Source organism: Mytilus edulis, chromosome 3 (assembly GCF_963676685.1).
Source record: "Mytilus edulis chromosome 3, xbMytEdul2.2, whole genome shotgun sequence".
Classification (NCBI taxonomy): Eukaryota; Metazoa; Mollusca; class Bivalvia; order Mytilida; family Mytilidae; genus Mytilus; species Mytilus edulis.
Window position 1 is genome coordinate 96,925,728 of NC_092346.1, and position 20,914 is coordinate 96,946,641.

The 20,914-nt window shown below is 32.7% G+C and overlaps 1 protein-coding gene across 2 annotated transcripts; it reads left to right on the top strand.

Annotated features, from left to right (window-relative positions):
* The first annotated feature begins 11,222 nt into the window (after positions 1-11,222).
* Positions 11,223-20,560, top strand: LOC139517868 (protein phosphatase 1L-like). 2 transcript variants are annotated; one of them, XM_071309338.1, is made up of 5 exons: positions 11,223-11,529; positions 13,518-13,703; positions 14,931-15,099; positions 15,765-15,895; positions 16,242-20,560. In XM_071309338.1, the coding sequence occupies exons 1-5, from the start codon at positions 11,341-11,343 to the stop codon at positions 16,632-16,634; spliced, it is 1,068 nt and encodes a 355-aa protein (XP_071165439.1). In that variant the 5' UTR covers positions 11,223-11,340; the 3' UTR covers positions 16,635-20,560. The 2 variants fall into 2 exon arrangements, with proteins under 2 accessions (XP_071165439.1, XP_071165440.1); XM_071309339.1 differs by having other exon boundaries at positions 11,282-11,300.
* The last annotated feature ends 354 nt before the right edge of the window (positions 20,561-20,914 follow it).

Sequence of the window (20,914 nt, forward strand, 5' to 3'; positions counted from 1 at the left end):
CTATTACACAATAGGACGGACCTTATTGTGTGAAGTTCTCTCTCCAAATTGGTGACCCATTACACAATAGGACGGACGTTGTGTAACCCATTGTTGCTCGTTCTAACTACAAACTGATGAACTATTACACAAAAGGACGGACGTTATTGTGTGAAGTTCTCCCTCTAAATTGGTGAGCCATTACACAATAGGACGGCCGTTGTGTAATCCATTGTTGCTCGTTCTAACTACAAATTGGTGACCCATTACACAATAGGACGGACGTTGTGTACCCATTGTTGCTCGTTCTAACTACAAACTGATGAACTATTACACAATAGGACGGACGTTATTGTGTGAAGTTCTCTCTCCAAATTGGTGACCCATTACACAATATGACGGACGTTGTGTAACCCATTGTTGCTCGTTCTAACAACAAACTGGTGATCCATTACACAATAAGACGGACGTAATGGAACCCTATGCTCCACGTACTAACCACAAACTGGTGAACCATTACACCATAGCACTGATTTCATGACATGTTACTCTATGCTGCCTGTTCTAACCACAAACTAGTGAACCATTACACAATAAGACGGACGTAATGGAACCCTATGCTCCACGTACTAACCACAAACTGGTGAACCATTACACAATAGGACTGACGATATAGTAACCTATGCTGCTCGTTCTAACTACAAACTGGTGAACGATTACATAATATGACGGACGTTGTGTAACCCATTGTTGCTCGTTCTAACTACAAACTGGTGAACTATTACACAATATGACGGACGTTGTGAAACCCATTGTTGCTCTTTCAAGCTAAAAACTAATGAACGATTACATAATATGATTGGCGTTTTGTTATCCTATGTTCCTCGTTCTAACTACAAACTGGTGAACGTTAACACAATAAGGCGGACTTTATTTTATCCTATGTTCCTCGTTATAATTACAAACTGGTGAACGATTTCACAATAAGGTGGGGTTTATTGTACCCTATGTCTCTCGTTCTAGCTACAAACTGATGAGCAATTGACAGTACGGCTGACTTTATTTCACCCTATGTTCCTCGTTATAGATACAAACTGGTGAACGATTCACAATAGGGCGGACAGTATTGTACCCCTATGTCGCTCGTTTTATCTATAAACTGGTGAGCAATTCATAGTAAGGCGGACTTCATTTTACCCTATGTTTCACGTTCTAGCTACGAATTGATGAACGATTTCACAATAAGGCGGACTTTATTGTACCCTATGTTCCTCGTTTTCACTACAAACTGTTGAACCATTACACAACAAGAAGTACGTTATGTTACCATATGTTCCTCGTTCTCAGTACAGATTGGTGAACCATCACACAAAAAGACGGACGGTATGTTACCCTAGGCTATGTTCCATTTCCTCAATACAAACAGGTGATGATGGAAGTGTTTAACGACCTTGACTGGATATACATCCCTCGCACGTGAATCATTACACAAATTTATTACTAACTGGCTAAATGCAAAAGTAAGCCAGACGCCGTTATGTCTACGAAATTCATTTTAATTGCGGTCAAAACAGTTGGATGGCAAAATCAGATACAAAATGATAATCGAATGGCAGTGAAAACATGAAATTTCAAAAAGTTATTACAAAATTGGCTAAGGCATTCTATGTCTGCGACAGAACAAAACAGATATGTGAAACAGTTCATATAGAGTAAATTCATAATAACATTTATCTGATGAACCAAATACTAGCTGTGTCAATTTCTAAGAATAGCGACTAATATAATAACTATTAAAAGCATTTTAGAACAAATATCGCAATCTTGTTAGATATTATAAACTTTTAAGTATCAAGTAAATTAAAAACTTTTGCAGATCATAAATGTTAAGATCAATGCCTTAGTAGTCAAACACTCCCATCCGTTGTAGTTCTATACATGTCTGTTCAGCTTTCAACAATATTGAAATTCAAGGTCCTCGATGAAAAAAATATTTGCTTTCTATTATCTTGCTTTATATGTTGTTTTTTTTTTAACTTACCACTTTGATTTCTAACAAAAATATCTTTAAATATGATAATTGTTTAATTGCTTCCAAGTCCAAGCATTACTGATGAGTCTTAAAGTAACGTGTTATTTTAGCCATTTTACAATGTTTACTGAGGGGGAAAAAATCGGCGGTCACAATGTATTTAATGTTAATAATTATAGTTCAAAGTACGGCCTTCAAGACGGAGCCTTGGCTCACCCCGAACAGTAATCTCAGTTTGTTTTTGCATAAAAAATGCTTCCAGGTTCAAGCCGGCAATACTGATGAGTCTTAAAGTAAGGAAATTGAAGGGAAACGGGTCATTTTTAGCCATTTTACTGAGGAAAAAAATCGGCGGGGGGCTGTGCCCCTAACCCTCCTTTCTTGGGGCCTCAATTGGCGACCCAAAATCCCTGCCTCCCATGAAATCGAACCCTAGTTACGGCCCTGCCATCAGAATCTCGAGTTGTCCTTTAAGATTTACGTGACTTCTACCTTGTCTTGATAGAACGACGAGGTATGTTGCATATCCTTAATTAATTTCAATATATAAAATCATTACCAGAATCTATTCTGAGAAGAAAAAAAAGACAATCAGGTTAATGCTGTGTCAGAATAATGTTTACTAATAATGGTTGGACTGAAAGAAAGAAAGACGCATTCCCTGTATTTTACCATTCAGTGATTGAAACGCCTACTAAATACATATCTGTTTAGGAAATACCAAAACAAATGTTGTGCTGTGTTTTAGTTACGTCTGTAGAAGACAGTAATTCAACAAATAAACTTCGGCAGAAAAAGATACGCGCGTCCAAGGTAAGCAGAAAAATATTTTGTCTAAAAACATGTAAATGAAAATTTGATCAATATAACTTTTTACAAATATATAAAGTAATATAATAAACATCATTTTTGTATTTGAACACATTTTTCAAATAAGTCAAATCATATCTTTTCCATATATTAGCTTAAGGCTTCCACTTGTTAGTTGGAGGTTCCTAGTATATGTTGACTACCAAAACTAATTGAGAATAGAAATGGGGAATATGTCAAAGAGACAACAACCCGACCAAAAGGCTGACAACAGCGAAAAAATACCGCACCCGGAGATGGTCTTCAGTTGGCCCCTAAATAAAATTATGTTATAGTTCAGTGAAAATGGACGTCATACTTAACTCCAAAGCATACAGATGAACTTTAAAAATAAAACAATGCAAGACTGACAAAGGCCAGAGGCTCTCGACTTGGGACAGGCGCAAAACTATGGCGAGGTCAAACATGTTTTGTGATTTTCAACCCTCCCCTATACCTCTAGCCAATTTAGAAAAAAGAAACACATAGCAATACGCAAAGTAAAACTTAGTTCAAAAGAAGTCCGATGTCAGAAAAGGTAACAAAAGAAACAACGAGACATAAATGAACAAAGGAATACTAGCAGTTACTGACATTTAGACCTCAACTAAACTGATTGAAAGGTTATGTCTTCATCATCGGCGTATGAAAATCAAGCACAATCCCTCCCGTTCGCATATATGAGCATACAGAAATAACGAATTGTTTCTTAGGTGTAAAAAATATTTCGATCTTTTAGATTGAATTCGTGCTTTAAATTACACTTTTAACTGTCTAAAAAAAAAACGAGAAAGACCTATGTACTATATACCATGTACCGGTATAGCATATAACATTCATAAATTCTGTTTATCACGTACCAATTGTTGCTTTAAATATAGAATCCACAATTTTCTGGATATACTGCAGATATATGAACAGCGGTATATATCGAGTTCTTACAAGCTATAAATGTTGGGAAAACTTGAAAGAGTAATTTCATCTGACTTTATTGTAAAATTCAGTATTTAGTGGATTAAGAATATTGTTGGTGCCACGTGCACTGTTGACATGATTTATTTTTAGTCTATTTTTGTGTTTTTGTGTCAAACTTTCATATAAATATTGAGTATAATCAACTCAATGTAGTCAGGAAACACGAACACTGGATAATGATTCTAATGGAGTATCTCTTTAATTTTCTAATTAACTAAATACACATTCCTGGAGACACGTGCATAGAAGTTCACGTTTACAGTTATGTACGTAATGATGTTTTTATTTATAAAAAGCAAAGATGGAATGAAGCAGAAATAACCGTTGGTTTACCTGTTTGAATGGTCGTACTTTATTTGGCCTTTTTAACTTTTTTGGATTCGAGCGTCACTTTTGTAGACGAAACGCGCGTCTGGCGTATGTACAAAATTTAGTCCTGGTATCTATGATGAGTTTATTTACAACCCCTGGGTCGATGCCACTGCTGCTGGAGATTTATTCCCCGAGGGTATCACCAGCCCAGTAGTCAGCACTTTAGAATTTTTGAAATACTAAGGCGTTTCTACCTCAGACATAGAATACCTTAGCTGGATTTGGCAAAACTTTTAGGAATTTTGGTCCTCAATGCTCTTCAACTTCGTACTTTATTTGGCCTTTTTAACTTTTTTGAATTCGAGCGTTGCTGATGAGTCTTTTGTAGACGAAACACGCGTGTGGCGTATGTACAAAATTTAGTCCTGGTATCTATGATGAGTTTATTTACATTAGTCATTGGGGGGGGGGGGGCTTTATATCTTGCTGTTCGATGTGAGCAAAGGCTCCGTGTTCAATGCCGTCCTTTTGCCTATAATGGTTTACTTTCACAAATTGTGACTTGGATGGAGAGTTGTCTCATTGGCACTCATACCACATCTTCTTATATCTGTCTACATACTATGTATCCTCTGGTAATAATTTTGAAGATTTTAATTGTGTTCACTGTTTCAATGACATTTGAAACACTAAAATCTACAGCATAAATTGATTCGATGTTCCGAGTGCAATATTGCTCTAACATCCGATAAATCATGACGGTAGCAGAATGAACAAAGTTAGAAAAAAAAGCTAGCAAACTTTTTCCACAGTTGTCCTTTTGTTTTATCCAAGACAGAATAATTCATTCAAATCGTCGAGGTCTTAATGTAAACATTTTGGTTCAATGTGCTTAGCCATACAGTCTTCTCTTTCCACTGCTTATGTCTTCGGTAAACTCACTGAACAAAGCAAAATATCAGATTAAATGGAGATACTCTGTACAATTCATAGAACTTTCTCTGAAGGGAACTTTCAATATTGTGAAGGGCAAGTTCATTGCGACCCATGCAACTCATGACAAATCTGCAGGCATTTGTTATCCGTACAGCCTTAAATAAAGAACAAACACTGTCGTCAGTTGAGAACAAACCAAGATCTAATGCTTATAACTGATCCTTTATCCTTGCATTATGATGGGAACCCTCTTACCAGGGCCGTAAATTGCCTCCCCTGGAAAAAATTTCGGACCCTTTTTAGACAAAAAATGATTATTTTAATTCGGGTTTTTTTCCTGTATGCAATGTACCTCCCCAGAATCCACCACTTGTTAAAATTTTGTTACATTTCAATAATTAAGCGCCTAAAAATATCGAATACAGTTGTCAGCATGCTCTATGGTCGGGTTGTTGTCTCTTTGACACATTCCCCATTTTCATTCTCAATTTTATAATTCAGAGTAAGATTAGGTGTAAAGTAATATTTTTTTACGCTTTATACTGCTTTATGACTGCACAAGCCATTTTTACTAAGTTTTAGTGAAACAATTTGCGAACTTAAAATGAAAGACTCCCTGACATTGCCAACTTGAGCATTTTTTGTGGTTTATCCTGCTTTTTTTTTTGTCTGTTCAAATCGAGCTATTTTAACTTCGCTTCACAGACACAATTTACAAACCTTAAACTGAAAATTCACATGTAATTTATTACTCATAATTTTGATCATAACATTCAAATTAATAGAATGTAACACTGTTGGTTTATTATGACCCGACAATTGTTCGTTCAAAGTTCACATTTAGGATTTTGTATATTTTTATAATATTTGCTTTTGATCAATTATTCCGAGTCCTCATTGCGTTTTAATAATTTATTAGTTTATTGTATTTTACGCTATTCAAAAGTTACTTGTATTTTGCACTTAACTACTAGTATAACCCTTTCATTCAGATTAATTATCAAAGATTTATATCCGTCTTTATGATAAAAGGTTCTGTAACAAAGAATATAGATAAATTGACACTAAGTGATAACTGCCGAAAGCTATTCTTGACGAAGCATGTTTTTAATCTGTAATCCCCGCTTTCGGCAAAACGCAAATTAATTATTTAATAAAAAGATATTTGATTGGTTCCTTTTCCGTATGTCTATAAGTCTTTTGTATTTGTATTTTATATTTGTTTTTAGGTTGTTATTCAGTTATGTTTTGATATTTGAAATATATGGATGTGAAATAAATATGTAAACTTTCCAGCGACTTGGACTTTATCTCAACTACCGCTAGTTTCCCCCAGAAACTAATTAACATGACAGAGGTGACCAACAACCTGGTCATAAGTGGTGGAATAGTACCCGTGATCTCAGAAGTGTACCTCAAAAGCCAAGCGAGTGAGAAAATGTACTTTTAAAATTAACAATTTTTCGTTATATATAAAGTGCTAGTTACAAAATTTTATCGAGGAAATGAAACGACGAAAGAGGAGAAAAATGTGTTTTCCGTTTCCATTGGACTTATTCCTATCACAACTATGATGAACTTTTAACATAAATATAGATCTGTACAACCGATTCCAAAATGGACCCTACTAAATTATTAGCTAAATTCAAAGGTGACTTTACCGAAAACCCAAGTCGTTGGTGGAAATTATTTGAAAACTTTGTTTCGCTATATTACGATGAATCTAAAATTTGTAATGCATTTCCACTATTTTTAGAAGAAAACGCACAGATATGGTACAATAAACTGTCAGAGGATGTAACAAAAAGTCAAAACAATTTGAAGTGCGAGTTTTTAAAGAAATACGAATTTTCTTCAGGACAAAATTTTCAAACTAGTACTGATTTAATAAACCTTTCTCAACGCGAAGATGAAAAAGTGTCAGACTATATTAACCGGCTTCATGTTTTATCTGAAAACCACGATTATGGAGAACAGTTTACTTTATGGAAGCTCCGAAATGAATGTAAACCTGAGCTTATGCGACAAATGGCACTCGGTAAATGGCCAGAGACAGCAGCGGAAGCAGAAACTCGATTGCGTTCAGTAGAAGCGACATCAAAATGTCTACAAGAGGAAGACCAGAAGAGAATACAGGATAATATCGTCACAAAACTGCAACCGGAAATGGAGAAGTTACTACAACAAATTAGTGCCGTAAACAGCAAAGCGATTCAGCAACCTACTTCAAGTCCGACAATGGTGGAACCATTTCTTGATGATCGCAAAGTTCAACATCGTCACAGAACGCCAAGACGACAACGCAGACGTAACCCATGCTACAGATGCGGTGAGTGTGACCATATTCCATCTCAATGTCGCTTTATTAGAATAAAATGTAATAAATGCAAATCCATAGGCCACAAAGCAAAAATGTGTAGATCAAAACCAAAACATTTTTCGGCGCAACCATCAAAATTTATTTCGGCAACAGGTTTAAATAACACACAGGCATCAAATTTAATTAAAATTCGGGTTGCAAATCATTTTGGTATGGCTATGGTTGATTCTGGAGCTACTATTAGCGCAATTTCGGCAGATTTTTATTATGCAAATTTGCATAAGAAAGTAACACTTAAAAAGGCATCTCTTCTTGCAACCGGAGCAAGTGGAGCATCTTTAAGAGGAATAGGAACAATTGAAGTCCCTATAGAAATAGGTCGTTTGAGCATGCAACAAACTTTTCATATTTTTGAAAATTTCGCACATTCAATTATTCTTGGTTTAGATTTCTTAGACAAACAATGTAGATGTTCCAACTGACGACGAAATGTCAGACGATGATGACAATGAAGAGGAAATTGCTGAGGATGACGATGAAATTGTTCGAACGGATCCACAGCCAGACTTCAATGACCCGACACAAAACGATACTCAGGTACAACGGCACACAAATGATGACCGAAATAACGATGATTCAGATCTGTATCTAGTAGAACGGATAGTAAAAGCAAAACGTATAAACAATAAAATGCATTATTACATAAAATGGTTAGGTTTCGGTAGCACAAGCAATTCATGGGAACCGGAAGAAAATATTCCTCCAGAATTAAGACACGAATTTAAAGTTCGTATGGATCAGACCAAACATATAAAAGCACGTAAAACAAAGAGATAGAAATTACCCCCTTTTTTTTATTTTTCTGTAGAATTGCACATTACAATTACACATCATTTTTCAAATTATATAGCAAAAGTTAACTTACATACAATGTACAAGCCCGTGTTTTTCTTACATCACAATTTGATAGATTTACATAATCAAGTACTTCAGATTTTCATATTTTTTTACCTTCAAACGGTATTTTTAATAGTAAAACAACATTTAAATTTATATTGGGTTGTCATAGTATGTTTGTCGTAAATTTGGACCTAGTGTTTTTTACACAAGTTAATGGTCGTATTATCAGACAAACATCAGTGACAGTTCATACATCAAGTAACTGCAATTTTTACAAAATTGGTGTTATTTTCATGTTCTAACAATGGTATAAACGGGTACAGTCGTACCAAACTTTTGGCATTTATTTCGACCCCTTTCGATCATGACTTGGACTCGTCACCCAATTCGTGTTCAAAGGAGTTTCAATATAGGAGTGACGATCCTATGCTGAAACGATCAAACCTTGAAAAATCATTTTAACTGCTTTTTGCATTTATAGAAACTATTGTTAAACTTTTATATTATTTCAAAACTTACATTTTTTTTCCAAACAACATCACAACACAAGTTCATTTGCATATTTCAAAGTATAAAAAAGGTACTTCAGGTCTTTATTCAGACAAAATAGTGTCTTAAAATTTCTATCAGAACCTGTTTAGTTTTAAAATACACAGCATGTTTACAATCAGACAGAATTTTACACTTGAGTTTTATATATCCTATTTTCTATTTTTCTCAATTTGAAGTTCAACAGTTTGACCCCCCCCCCCCCCCCCTATTTTATTTACCAACATTTTATATCCGTACCCAAGTTATCATAATATTTTAAGAGAAATATGTTGAGATTTTATTCACTGCAAATATATATTTTTAGCTTTACAATCAGTATTGCAATATTTCATACAATGCCTTTTCAAGTATCGAAATGATCTACACTTTGCGTTTTTATTGAAAAGAGATATCAGGTATAAGCGACATTTTGATAAATGGTTACATTCACATAGATGTATTCAATGTATTAGTACAAAAATGTGTACATAAATATATATAGTGCTACAGAACTAGTTCGGACAAATGTTCCTGAAACTTAAGATATGTAGTACAAAGTTCAGATTGAAGAGAATCGCCGTGATATTCTAAATCTTAGTGTTCATTCCAGGTGGAAATAGAGTTGGTGATGAAAACATATTTAGTTGACAAAACAATGACTTTTAATACAATGACAATGTTTATATATATATATTGCTGATTTATTTTATATTCCCATATAGATTCAAGTATCGAATTTATGAAAAAGAGAGACACAGTGTTCATTTGTTATTTGCATGGTGGCAAATATTACAGACTATTCGTTTTATACTTATTGATTCGTGTTGGTATTTAGACACACTTAGATTTTATTACATGTACTTTCAAGAAAATTTGAGAGAGAAAATTTTAGACGACAAATGTTCGTAATAGCGCGCTTGTAAATAATGTAAATACAATGTTGCTCTTTTTAATTTTTCCTGTATGCATTTTGAAATATTATTCGATCACAATTTACACGCTGATACGGGAGTATCAGATAAGGAGCGACGGGGTAATATGACCCGACAATTGTTCGTTCAAAGTTCACATTTAGGATTTTGTATATTTTTATAATATTTGCTTTTGATCAATTATTCCGAGTCCTCATTGCGTTTTAATAATTTATTAGTTTATTGTATTTTACGCTATTCAAAAGTTACTTGTATTTTGCACTTAACTACTAGTATAACCCTTTCATTCAGATTAATTATCAAAGATTTATATCCGTCTTTATGATAAAAGGTTCTGTAACAAAGAATATAGATAAATTGACACTAAGTGATAACTGCCGAAAGCTATTCTTGACGAAGCATGTTTTTAATCTGTAATCCCCGCTTTCGGCAAAACGCAAATTAATTATTTAATAAAAAGATATTTGATTGGTTCCTTTTCCGTATGTCTATAAGTCTTTTGTATTTGTATTTTATATTTGTTTTTAGGTTGTTATTCAGTTATGTTTTGATATTTGAAATATATGGATGTGAAATAAATATGTAAACTTTCCAGCGACTTGGACTTTATCTCAACTACCGCTAGTTTCCCCCAGAAACTAATTAACATGACAGAGGTGACCAACAACCTGGTCATATTATACTGAAAGTTTTATTTGGTTATTAAAGCTTTATCAAATGCCAAGGCGATTTTTCTGTGACCGGACGAATCTCATCTCTTGAGCACTTCTATACCTTCAATATTGCCAACATTGTCACTTCTATGTATGTGTAGCATAGCAAGACCACACGATCTGTTTTCCGTCATTGTTGACCTATTCCATGTTTTGAGGCGCCGTAGCGCAGAAAACGATCTTTCACAACTGCAAGACCCAACAGGCAAGGCTAACAGAAGCAGTAGTATTTGCGAGACAGCAGTATTTTTATTATGCCCGCGAATGAGACACAGGAAAATCCCGTGCTACAAAATTGGCGGGAAATTTTTACGTGTGAAGGAGTTGGGTACCGTTCAGCGATATTCACCAGATTTAAATATCGAACACACCCTGCAATTATGATTAAGCACCTTGTTGGTCAAATTAATAACCGGTGCTATTAAAATAATGCATGATTTTAACCATTTTTTTTTTATTTTCTGGGTGGTTTTTTTTCGTATTTTTTTTTTGGAGGGGTCAACCCGCAATAGGAGGCAACTGCCTACATGCCTCCATGTAATTTACGGCCCTGATTACACTACAATAGCATTGATATTCTCCCTTTTTGCAATAAACAATACAATTTTCACATAATTATATTCTTCATTTTCCTTCGCAAATTCATATTTATGCTGAATGCCTTTTCGGATGTTGATAACAACATCATCTGACCATAGGTACGAAATTGAAATCGTTATTTTAGACAGTCCCTTCAAAAGTCTTCCCACAATGCAATTTCAAAAATGGGTCCTGTTTGTTGATTTCTATTTTATTGCCAAATCTAAAATTGAAATTCCAAGGTGTTGAAATTATTTCAATTGCAATGAATTAAGAAACGAAATGACACTAACTGCTGCAGTCAGCAGATATATACGCAAATATCTATTTTCCCAAGAACTCGTCTTAACTTGTATATTTCTGATAATTTTGTATCAGTCGGTATTCCACGTCAAACCAATATGGCGATATCTCCGGCGAACCAAACTGAATATTCAGTTACGTTGGCAAGGACAGTACAACTCTTCAAAGGTGCATGCATCTGCATATATTTATTATTTTTCAGATTCAAATCCAGACGACTTATTTCCCATATAACTGTTATTAAATTATAGTATGATATTTCATTTTTTTCAAAATAGTTTTGCCAATGTAGGCACACCTCCAATGGAATTCTAGTCAAATCGGCACTTGGTTAAATCGGCACCTGGTGATATTGGCATCCATGTTAAATATGTCTAATATATATTTTATATCAATCAATATATATTTTGTTGGCAGTATTCTAAGTAAAACAATTAAAATAAAGACGGGGTTGTCCCAAAATATTGACTAATTTACATTTTCAGGGGGTGTTTTGTATGTATTTTTTTTTCCTTCAAATTAATGTTAGTTTTTTAAAGGTGTTAGATATTTTTTATGCATGTTTCAACCAGTTGAGCATTCTGCATGATTGTTGGTTTAATGCTGTTTAAACTTTCCTGCAAAACGACCTTAGAATTGCGTATAATTTTGTGATAATTAGTGATACTAATGAAAAGGACTCATAGTTTTCCCTCTTACTGCTTCTAACTTTCTCATGATTAAACAACATCTTGCGTAATGGCTTCATTGTTTTTTATTTAGTTTTTCAGTGAAGAAAAAAAACATCAATAACTACTTGTATACATGTAGAGATACAGCTCTTTTAATAATGCTAGCAAGACATTGGTTTGGTTGACTTTTTAATCAAAGATTTGTATACATGTAGGTACTACTGAATTCTTAAAATTAATAAATTGAAAAGAAAACTAATCAAAACAACAGTCTGAGTCATAGAATGTTGAGAAAACCCTAAAAATAATTAGAAATAGAAAGATCATTTATACAGTTTTTGAATAGTTTATATATATTTATATCAAATATAATTGGATGCCGAATTGACTTTAAATAGGTGCTGATTTGACTTTTTCTATGGGTGCTGAATTGACCAGGTGCTGATTTGACTTGTACCCCCTCCAATGGAGTCAAATATAATAGTATCATTCACACAATATTATACGCAAAGAATGTCTAATCCAACAGACTAACACACAATAGTATATCAATAAAATTACTTCTTCTGTTAGCCATTGTAATGTGGTACCTTGTAATGTACAATTAATATATATATATACAATTTGACAATTAACTAAAAAAAATACAAATTACAGGGTGGGGAATTTTATGGGTTATAGTTTCCCAAATGGAAAATAAATTTACTGCACAACTTTTTTGGGGGGAATTCAATATAAAGTATCAAAATGAAATGTGCAACTAAATTAATAAACAAGGGACAAAAAATGGATATTCCTTAAATATTTGAATTGTAACTGTATGCTTCAAAACAGAGAAAGGTTAGTCATTATTAATAGTTCTGTTTCTGTCAAACTCACTGTAGGAACCATTTGCGTACATGTACATGTGTAGCGATCAATGTTTAAATTGAGCATAAAAACCAAAAAAATTTGACCATTTCATTTGTCTAATGAACAGATGAGATACACAAAATGTAGTATTGTTTAGTGTTTCTGAAATTTCTGTGAACTGTCAGTGACATGTAATTTATACTATAGTTCATGTATCTGTGAAAGTAATCTGAAGTTTAGTCTTACACATGAACACATGATTCACTTTCCTAAATTGGGTTAGTCTTTATTATTCTTTTCTCAACAATTTTCAAAATTGAAAATTATTTCCACATTCAAATAATTTCTTGTTTCTAGGTGAATTATATAAAAGTACAGAAAAAAAAACTAATCGTGATATTATTTACAATTTGAAACTTCTCTTTGCCTATTCAGAAGGAAATACGCTTTATCACATAATCTAAAATCTATATAAAAAAATGAGAAACGAGAAACACTTATGAACCACATCAACAAAAGACAACTACTGATATTAGGACAGGTGTAAATAATGCAAATAATTGCAGCAGGTTTAAAAGTTTTAAACCTTATACATTTTAATATTTTTTCAAGGGATAATTTTTCATTTAATAGGTGCAGGATTCTAATCTGTTGAATTCAAGTGGAGAAAATGATGCTTGGGAAACCAAAAAAGGCAATGCAGCCGTTTATGCCATTCAAGGGAGGCGCCCCCATATGGAGGACCGGTTTAACATAGTATATGACTTAGAACATACCAAATCTTCAATCTATGGAATATTTGATGGACATGGTGGAGAGGTATTTATAACATTCATATTATCAAAGAACATGATGTACATAGACTCTACTTTTTACCATCTAATTGATGTACATGTACAGTCAGAATTTCTTATATACCAATATTGCTGTTGTAGATGTGTTTAGTCCTTCTTGTTTTAAAGTGTTTTGTTTACACTTCTTATACAATATAAAGAATATGAGGTCTCCTAGGAATGAAACATTTCCATTTAATGTAATTCTTTCATGAGGTGTGCACATTTAAATCTATGAATACAAAACTATTTGTAGAAACCACCAAAAGAATTTGTGTTCTCAAGAAATTTGATATATGAATCATCATGTAAATACTATACTAAGTGATGTCTATTGAGGTCTGTTCCCCATCAACTTCCTTTTGCTTAATGTATTTGAATACTCTAAAGATAATGGACATTTATGAAATTTTTGTCCATTTTCTCAGAGGTTTTGGTAATCATGCCTTATGCAAGCATGGTCTATGGTGTCATGTATTCTGACACCCATCCATCACTCATTAAAGTCCTATTAACTGAATGCTTATATGTATCAAAAGTGGGCAAAGATCACAATATGTCTTGATTTTATCCAGAAGATAATGAAAACACATTTATGTTTTGTAGTTTGCAGCAGACTTTGTTGAGAAGATATTGTAAACACTTTCATGTCTTGTAGTTTGCAGCAGACTTTGTGGAGAAGATATTGTAAACCATTTCATGTTAGTTTGCAGCAGACTTTGTGGAGAAGATATTGTAAACCATTTCATGTTGGTTTGCAGCAGACTTTGTGGAGAAGATATTGTAAACACTTTCATGTTAGTTTGCAGCAGACTTTGTGGAGAAGATATTGTAAACACTTTTATGTCTTGTAGTTTGCAGCAGACTTTGTGGAGAAGAAATTGTAAACACCTTTATGTTTTGTAGTTTGCAGCAGACTTTGTGGAGAAGATATTGTAAACACTTTTATGTCTATAGTTTGTAGCAGACTTTGTGGAGAAGATATTGTAAACACTTTTATGTCTATAGTTTGTAGCAGACTTTGTGGAGAAGATATTGTAAACACTTTTATGTCTGTAGTTTGTAGCAGACTTTGTGGAGAAGATATTGTAAACACTTTTATGTCTATAGTTTGTAGCAGACTTTGTGGAGAAGATATTGTAAACACTTTTATGTCTATAGTTTGTAGCAGACTTTGTGGAGAAGATATTGTAAACACCTTTATGTTTTGTAGTTTGCAGCAGACTTTGTTGAGAAGACATTGATTAAGAAGATGATGATAAGATTACTGAAATCTTCTCTGGATCACAGTCAAGTCAACATATCACAAATGATTATGCAGGAGATGTTAGATGTTGATGATCAGCTACTGAAGGTCACAAGGTCAAACATGGACATATCAGGTATGTTAATGATCAATTCCTGAAGGTCATAAGGTCAAGCCTAGACAAATCTGATAAGTTAATGATCTGATATTGATGTTCATAAAGTCAAGCATGAACGTATCAGGTATGTTGACTATAGACAATGTGGGTCAAAAAGGAAATATAAAAACATCTTACAATAAAAAAAACTCTATGAACTTGTATGTTTTTATATTAACAATCAATAAGAGTTGATACTAAAAATATCCTGTCCACTTCACAAGTGTGACTTAAACGAAAGAAAAACAGCAAAAGGGACTATCAACTAGCATATTCACTGACACCAAATGCAGAAATTCTTACCCTTATGAAGAACCCTAAAAATAAGCATCATATATACTTACAACAAAAACTGAGTAAGTATATTGGAGTGCTGTAAACGAACAAACTCTTAGTCTCTCCTCACTGATTTATTCAAAGTACATTTTCTGTACATGACTCATAATGACTAAAGTCAATTCTGAAAAGGATTCTGTTAGATCAAGAAAGTATATTTGTCAAAGGAAAGAAACAGATCTCGATTAAAGAATATATTTTATAATTTTGGAAACCCATGAGAAAAATTCTGGTAAATTAAATTCCAGGAACAAAATCTTTGACATTAAAAGATTCTATAAATTTTTTTAAAACATATTTTTTTACAGGAACAACGGCTGTTTTAGCATTGGTACAAGATGGAACATTAACTGTAGCTAATGTTGGCGACTCCAGGGGTGTACTGTGTGACAAAGCAGGACAAGCTGTGCCAGTATCATTTGATCATAAACCACATTTGGTAATTAATCTTTGTATTGGTTCTCTAGTCTCCAAGCAATGAAATAATCCAGAAACTTTTTTTGCTTTATTGAAATGTTACTGTCTGGTGTGCCTGAATGGGCCTTACATTATTTACTTCAATCTTAGGAGTACAAAAAATAATTTACTGATACAAGGCGAGTAATTTAACGTCTGAATTGTCTTATTTTTAAATATGCAGAACTGATAAATATTACTATGTTTCTTGCATGGGTGAAATGTAGGTTGCACATTATTATTTGTATGATTTTCAGGAACATCTTTAATGAGTAGAATTTATGTCTTACTAAAACATTTAATTCTATTGGCTATTATTTGTTTTACAGGTACAGGAAAGACAGAGAATCAGAAATGCTGGAGGGTTTATTAGTTTCAATGGAGTGTGGAGAGTAGCTGGTATACTTGCAATGTCCAGAGCCTTAGGAGACTATCCATTAAAAGATAAAAACCTTGTGATAGCTAATCCTGATATTTTGACTTTTAACATTAGTGATCTTCAACCTCCATTTATGATCTTAGCAACAGATGGATTGTGGGATGTTTTCTCCAATCAGGAAGCTGTTGATTACATCAGTGAACGATTACATGAGCCTCACTATGGTGCCAAGAGTTTAGTCCTTCAGGCCTACTACAGGGGATCTCTTGACAATATTTCTGTCCTCGTTGTTAACTTTAAAGACAAAAAATCAGCTTCATTTGATAAACAACCTAATCGGTGATACTAACATATCATTTAGGAATCTGTTTAAGGGAAAGGGATATTTTTTTTATATAAAAGGTGATAAGTTTTTGTGATGAACTTAGATTAAGAAATCTATTTTTGTATACTAATTTGTAAATGGCAAAGGTTGTTGTATTAAACTGTCTCAAAGGTTGATGAATAAATTGTTAGAGCTCCTTGGTCTACATCCCCTATTATTACTGACAAAGGGGAATGTATAAGTTGTATCAGTTTCTTACAATAGAGTCATATCAGGAATTCAGTTGGAATTTATAGTACATTAAATCAATATATGGTACAATAAGTCAATAATTTAAAGTACTGCCATACTATTCTATCGTTACAGTGAACTATTTGTGAATGCCAGTCAACAGCAAAATCATATGTACATGGGTGCAAAGCCATTTTTTATCATCTTCAAAATTTGTAACCCTGTTTTGACGGAAAAATAACATAAATGTATGTGATGTAGACCTATTTAATATTCAAGGTACAAGAAAGATAATAAGGGTTAACCTCTAAAATTTTTAAATTTTATATCACAAGTCTGATTCACAAATATATTGTTCATAAAAACGAGCATGCTTTGAATGATAAATCCTTACATTGAATAGCTGCAGCAAGAAGCAATAAATAGGGCTCATCAGAAAGGGGAGAGATGAAGGGACTTTAATTTTCACAGTATATTGGCGAATTGTATGTGAATGGAAAATGTTCAAGTTAAATCAACTGATTCTCTATCTTTCAAATGGTAGGATTTTTTGTTTTTAATTACATTCCAATAAGTAAATTGAACGTGAATTCTAGTCAATTATATTATATAAATCATTCCAGTCTATGCTTTCATTTTTTCTGCTTTTATTGCAATGGATGAATTTTCTTTAAAGTCATAGCTAGAATTGGGGAGCATTTGTCTTGAAACAAAATTAGTGCTGATTTTAATGTATATAATGAATAATTTGCATGTGTTTAATGTATTAACATTTGTTTACAACTCAGGTTTAATTAGACTTACTGGTTGTGATGGCATGTGATTAACCAAATATGAAGAGGAAATAATATAGAAATAAGGAGATATGCATCAATGTTATATATACAAAAAATGAATATTTATAAATAAGGGAATTTTGTAGGACTGCCAATGATACATCTAGCCATCTTATATAAAAATTATCAATGTCTAACCACCTTCCTGTCCAAATAAAGGCAAAAGTAGTTTACTGCTGTTCAATAGTCATAAAGCAATCAAACCAGAACAAATTCAACAAGACAATACCTAGAGAATCAACCCAAAGTTAATAGTTCTCTCAGTGTGCACTGGCTTCCCTACTAGTCAAACCAGGCCATTATAAAATACCCAAGTAATCTGAAAGTGGCATTAATACCAAAAAGACAATCTCAATTACTTCTTGGTGTTTGTTTGTTTTAAAAATGAAGTAGTTGTAAAGTCAATTATTTTTATATGCTTTGTTAGAAACAAAATACATGTATCTGCAATTATCTTAAAACAATGGGTATTTATTTCCAACTGCCTTATGTAGATGATAGGAATATTATTAATATACAAAGAATCTCAAATATAATTTTAAGGTTAGTTAATTATAAGGTTAGAATAATGTATTATTACTTTTGGAGGGGTTATAGTGCAATTTATAACATTGTCAACAGACTGGTATTATCTATGATGTTTTTTCATTGGTATAAACATGTATGTGGGACATTTAAACAATGCAATATATCATCACATATAATTTTGTAAACATAATAGATGTTCTTGGCAGTTTATTATAGATGATTACTGTTAAATGTAGAATTGTTGTACAATGTAATAATGTAACAAAAATAGTAGATTAGAGGATTATTTCTTGTGTAATTTCAGTTATATGATGAAGTATTTAATAGTTTAATAGTTTCTGAATGTCTGGAAACCTATCTTTTTTAACAAGTAAAGACTTGGACTATACTATAAACTGGACTATACTATAAAACAGGTAAACAGTATAACAAATCTCTTAACTTTTCAAATGTATTATAACAAACTGAAGATGTAACATGTAAGCTTAGTTAATCATTATAGCCTTATTCCTCAGAATAAGACCTCATTTGTTTGTGAGATCAAAGGTTAAATTTTAAAGGTAAATTTTATTCAATTTTGTAATCAAAATGATGGAAAAAGATTATCTAGTACAACTTTTATAATTACCCTTCTCCAACTAACTGGCAACAAACCTATGGTAGGGATTTCTTGTTGTGAGTGTGTGTTTAGAAGGCTTCATACTGTTTCTAGGACACAAATAGATTCAGAAAGTTCACTAAATTACTTTTTATGCCCCACCTACAATAGAATAGGGGCATTATGTTTTCTGGTCTGTGCTCCGTCCGTCTGTGCGTCCGTTCGTCCGTCTGCGTCCGTTCGTCCATCTGTGCGTCCGTTCGCTTCAGGTTCAAGTTTTTGGTCAAGGTAGTTTTTGAAGAAGTTGAAGTCTAATCAACTTGAAACTTAGTACACTTGTTCCCTATGATATGATCTTTCTAATTTTAATTTCAAATTAAAGTTTTGACCCCAATTTCACGGTCCACTGAACATAGAAAATGATAGTGCGAGTGGGGCATTCGTGTACTTGGGACACATTCTTGTTTACAATATTTCCTTCAGGTGTATTTTGCTCTTTTCTTTCATGCACATATACCTTCCTCCTGCCCCATCTAAAACTTAATGATAAAAATGCATTAAATCTTAGAGTTTTGGTGTTTTGTTTTTAGAAATTATCTGGTGCTCATAGGGTTGAGTTGCAATATTTTTTCTATCTTTTTGATAGGTCTTATAATGTGTTTTCAAACTTTGATATTATACATTAACTTCTGGTTGATATATTGAACTTTTTCAGAACAAAGATTTTTATGTAAGTATTTCACTATTTGAATTTGTTTTGTTGTATTTTTTGTCAACTAGAAAAAGCAAGATCCTTTTCACAACCATGTTTTTTTTTCTAAAATGGTAACGAATTTGCTTGTATTTATACACAAAAAAGATATGCTTCTATGTGTAAATCTAGTCGCTTTTTGCTGATATTTTATAAACATATATATCTGTATACTGTATGAATAATGGGATATTATTTCTGGTTTCATATTTATGTTAATGGTTTCTTATCACTAAAATAATGTAGACCATATTCCGATTTATGATTATCAGTAAATACTTTTCATTACTGTTACATGAATAATACTGGATGTAGGATTTCTTTTCCCTATTTGTATCCTTTAAAAAACAAAGTTTCATTTGCTTGAAATTTGTTGTCAATCTGAACGATAAATACTATTTGAAAATATGCTTTTTTGTTTGAACCAAACTTGTAAACCTGAACTCCTGTGGTATTTAATAGACAACAGTTCTGTTTGTCCCTTTTATCTAATATCATTGTTGAAAGAAGCATTTTTCTTTCAAAAATTATGATTATTTGAATAATTTGGTGCAAAAATATATAAGTTGATTTTAGCCTGCAAAATGTGTGGCTAAATCGAGATGGTGATCATACACGATCATACATTTCAGGATAAGCATCATCAACATTTAAATTCAGTTAGTGGTTTAATTTAATTGAAAATTGGTAATATTGTTAAATATATAATAAAGAATACTATCAAGATCACTATTGTTTCTCAATTTATTTTCTAAAAAGATGGGCTTAGTTTTTTGGCAGTCAACATAATACTTTAACACTGACAGCTGCAAGGCTAGATAGGATTACAAATTATCTTAATATATGTAAGATTTGGTGCCTCATGAATTATGATGAATTGACAATTAAAACTATGGTAAAGATGATTATCTTTAGAAGTTATTTTGTTGTTTTGTATTAATTGTTGATTCAGATTTTTTGTTAAAAGGTTAATTTTAATAAAAATACCAAATATTTACAACTTCATTTGTTGATTTCTCTTTACAGTATTATTGAAATGAGTAGATTTTGTCGATCCTGCGACTTTTGTTGCAGAAAGCTCAAAAAAGGGATAGTGATGTGGCGGCGTTAGCTAACTTCTTAAAAGCTTTATATTTAAGAATATGGAAGACCTGGATGCTTCATACTTTATTTACAGATGTCTCATGTTACAAAGTTTCTGTCAGTTACATGTATAATGTCCTTGACCTCATTTTCATGGTTCAGTGGTTATAGTTAAGTTTTGTGTTTTGGTCTGTTTTTAGGTAAAGATTGCATGAAATGCAATCAAAACCTTATGGGACTGACTTGATATTTTAAATCTTCCAAGACCTAT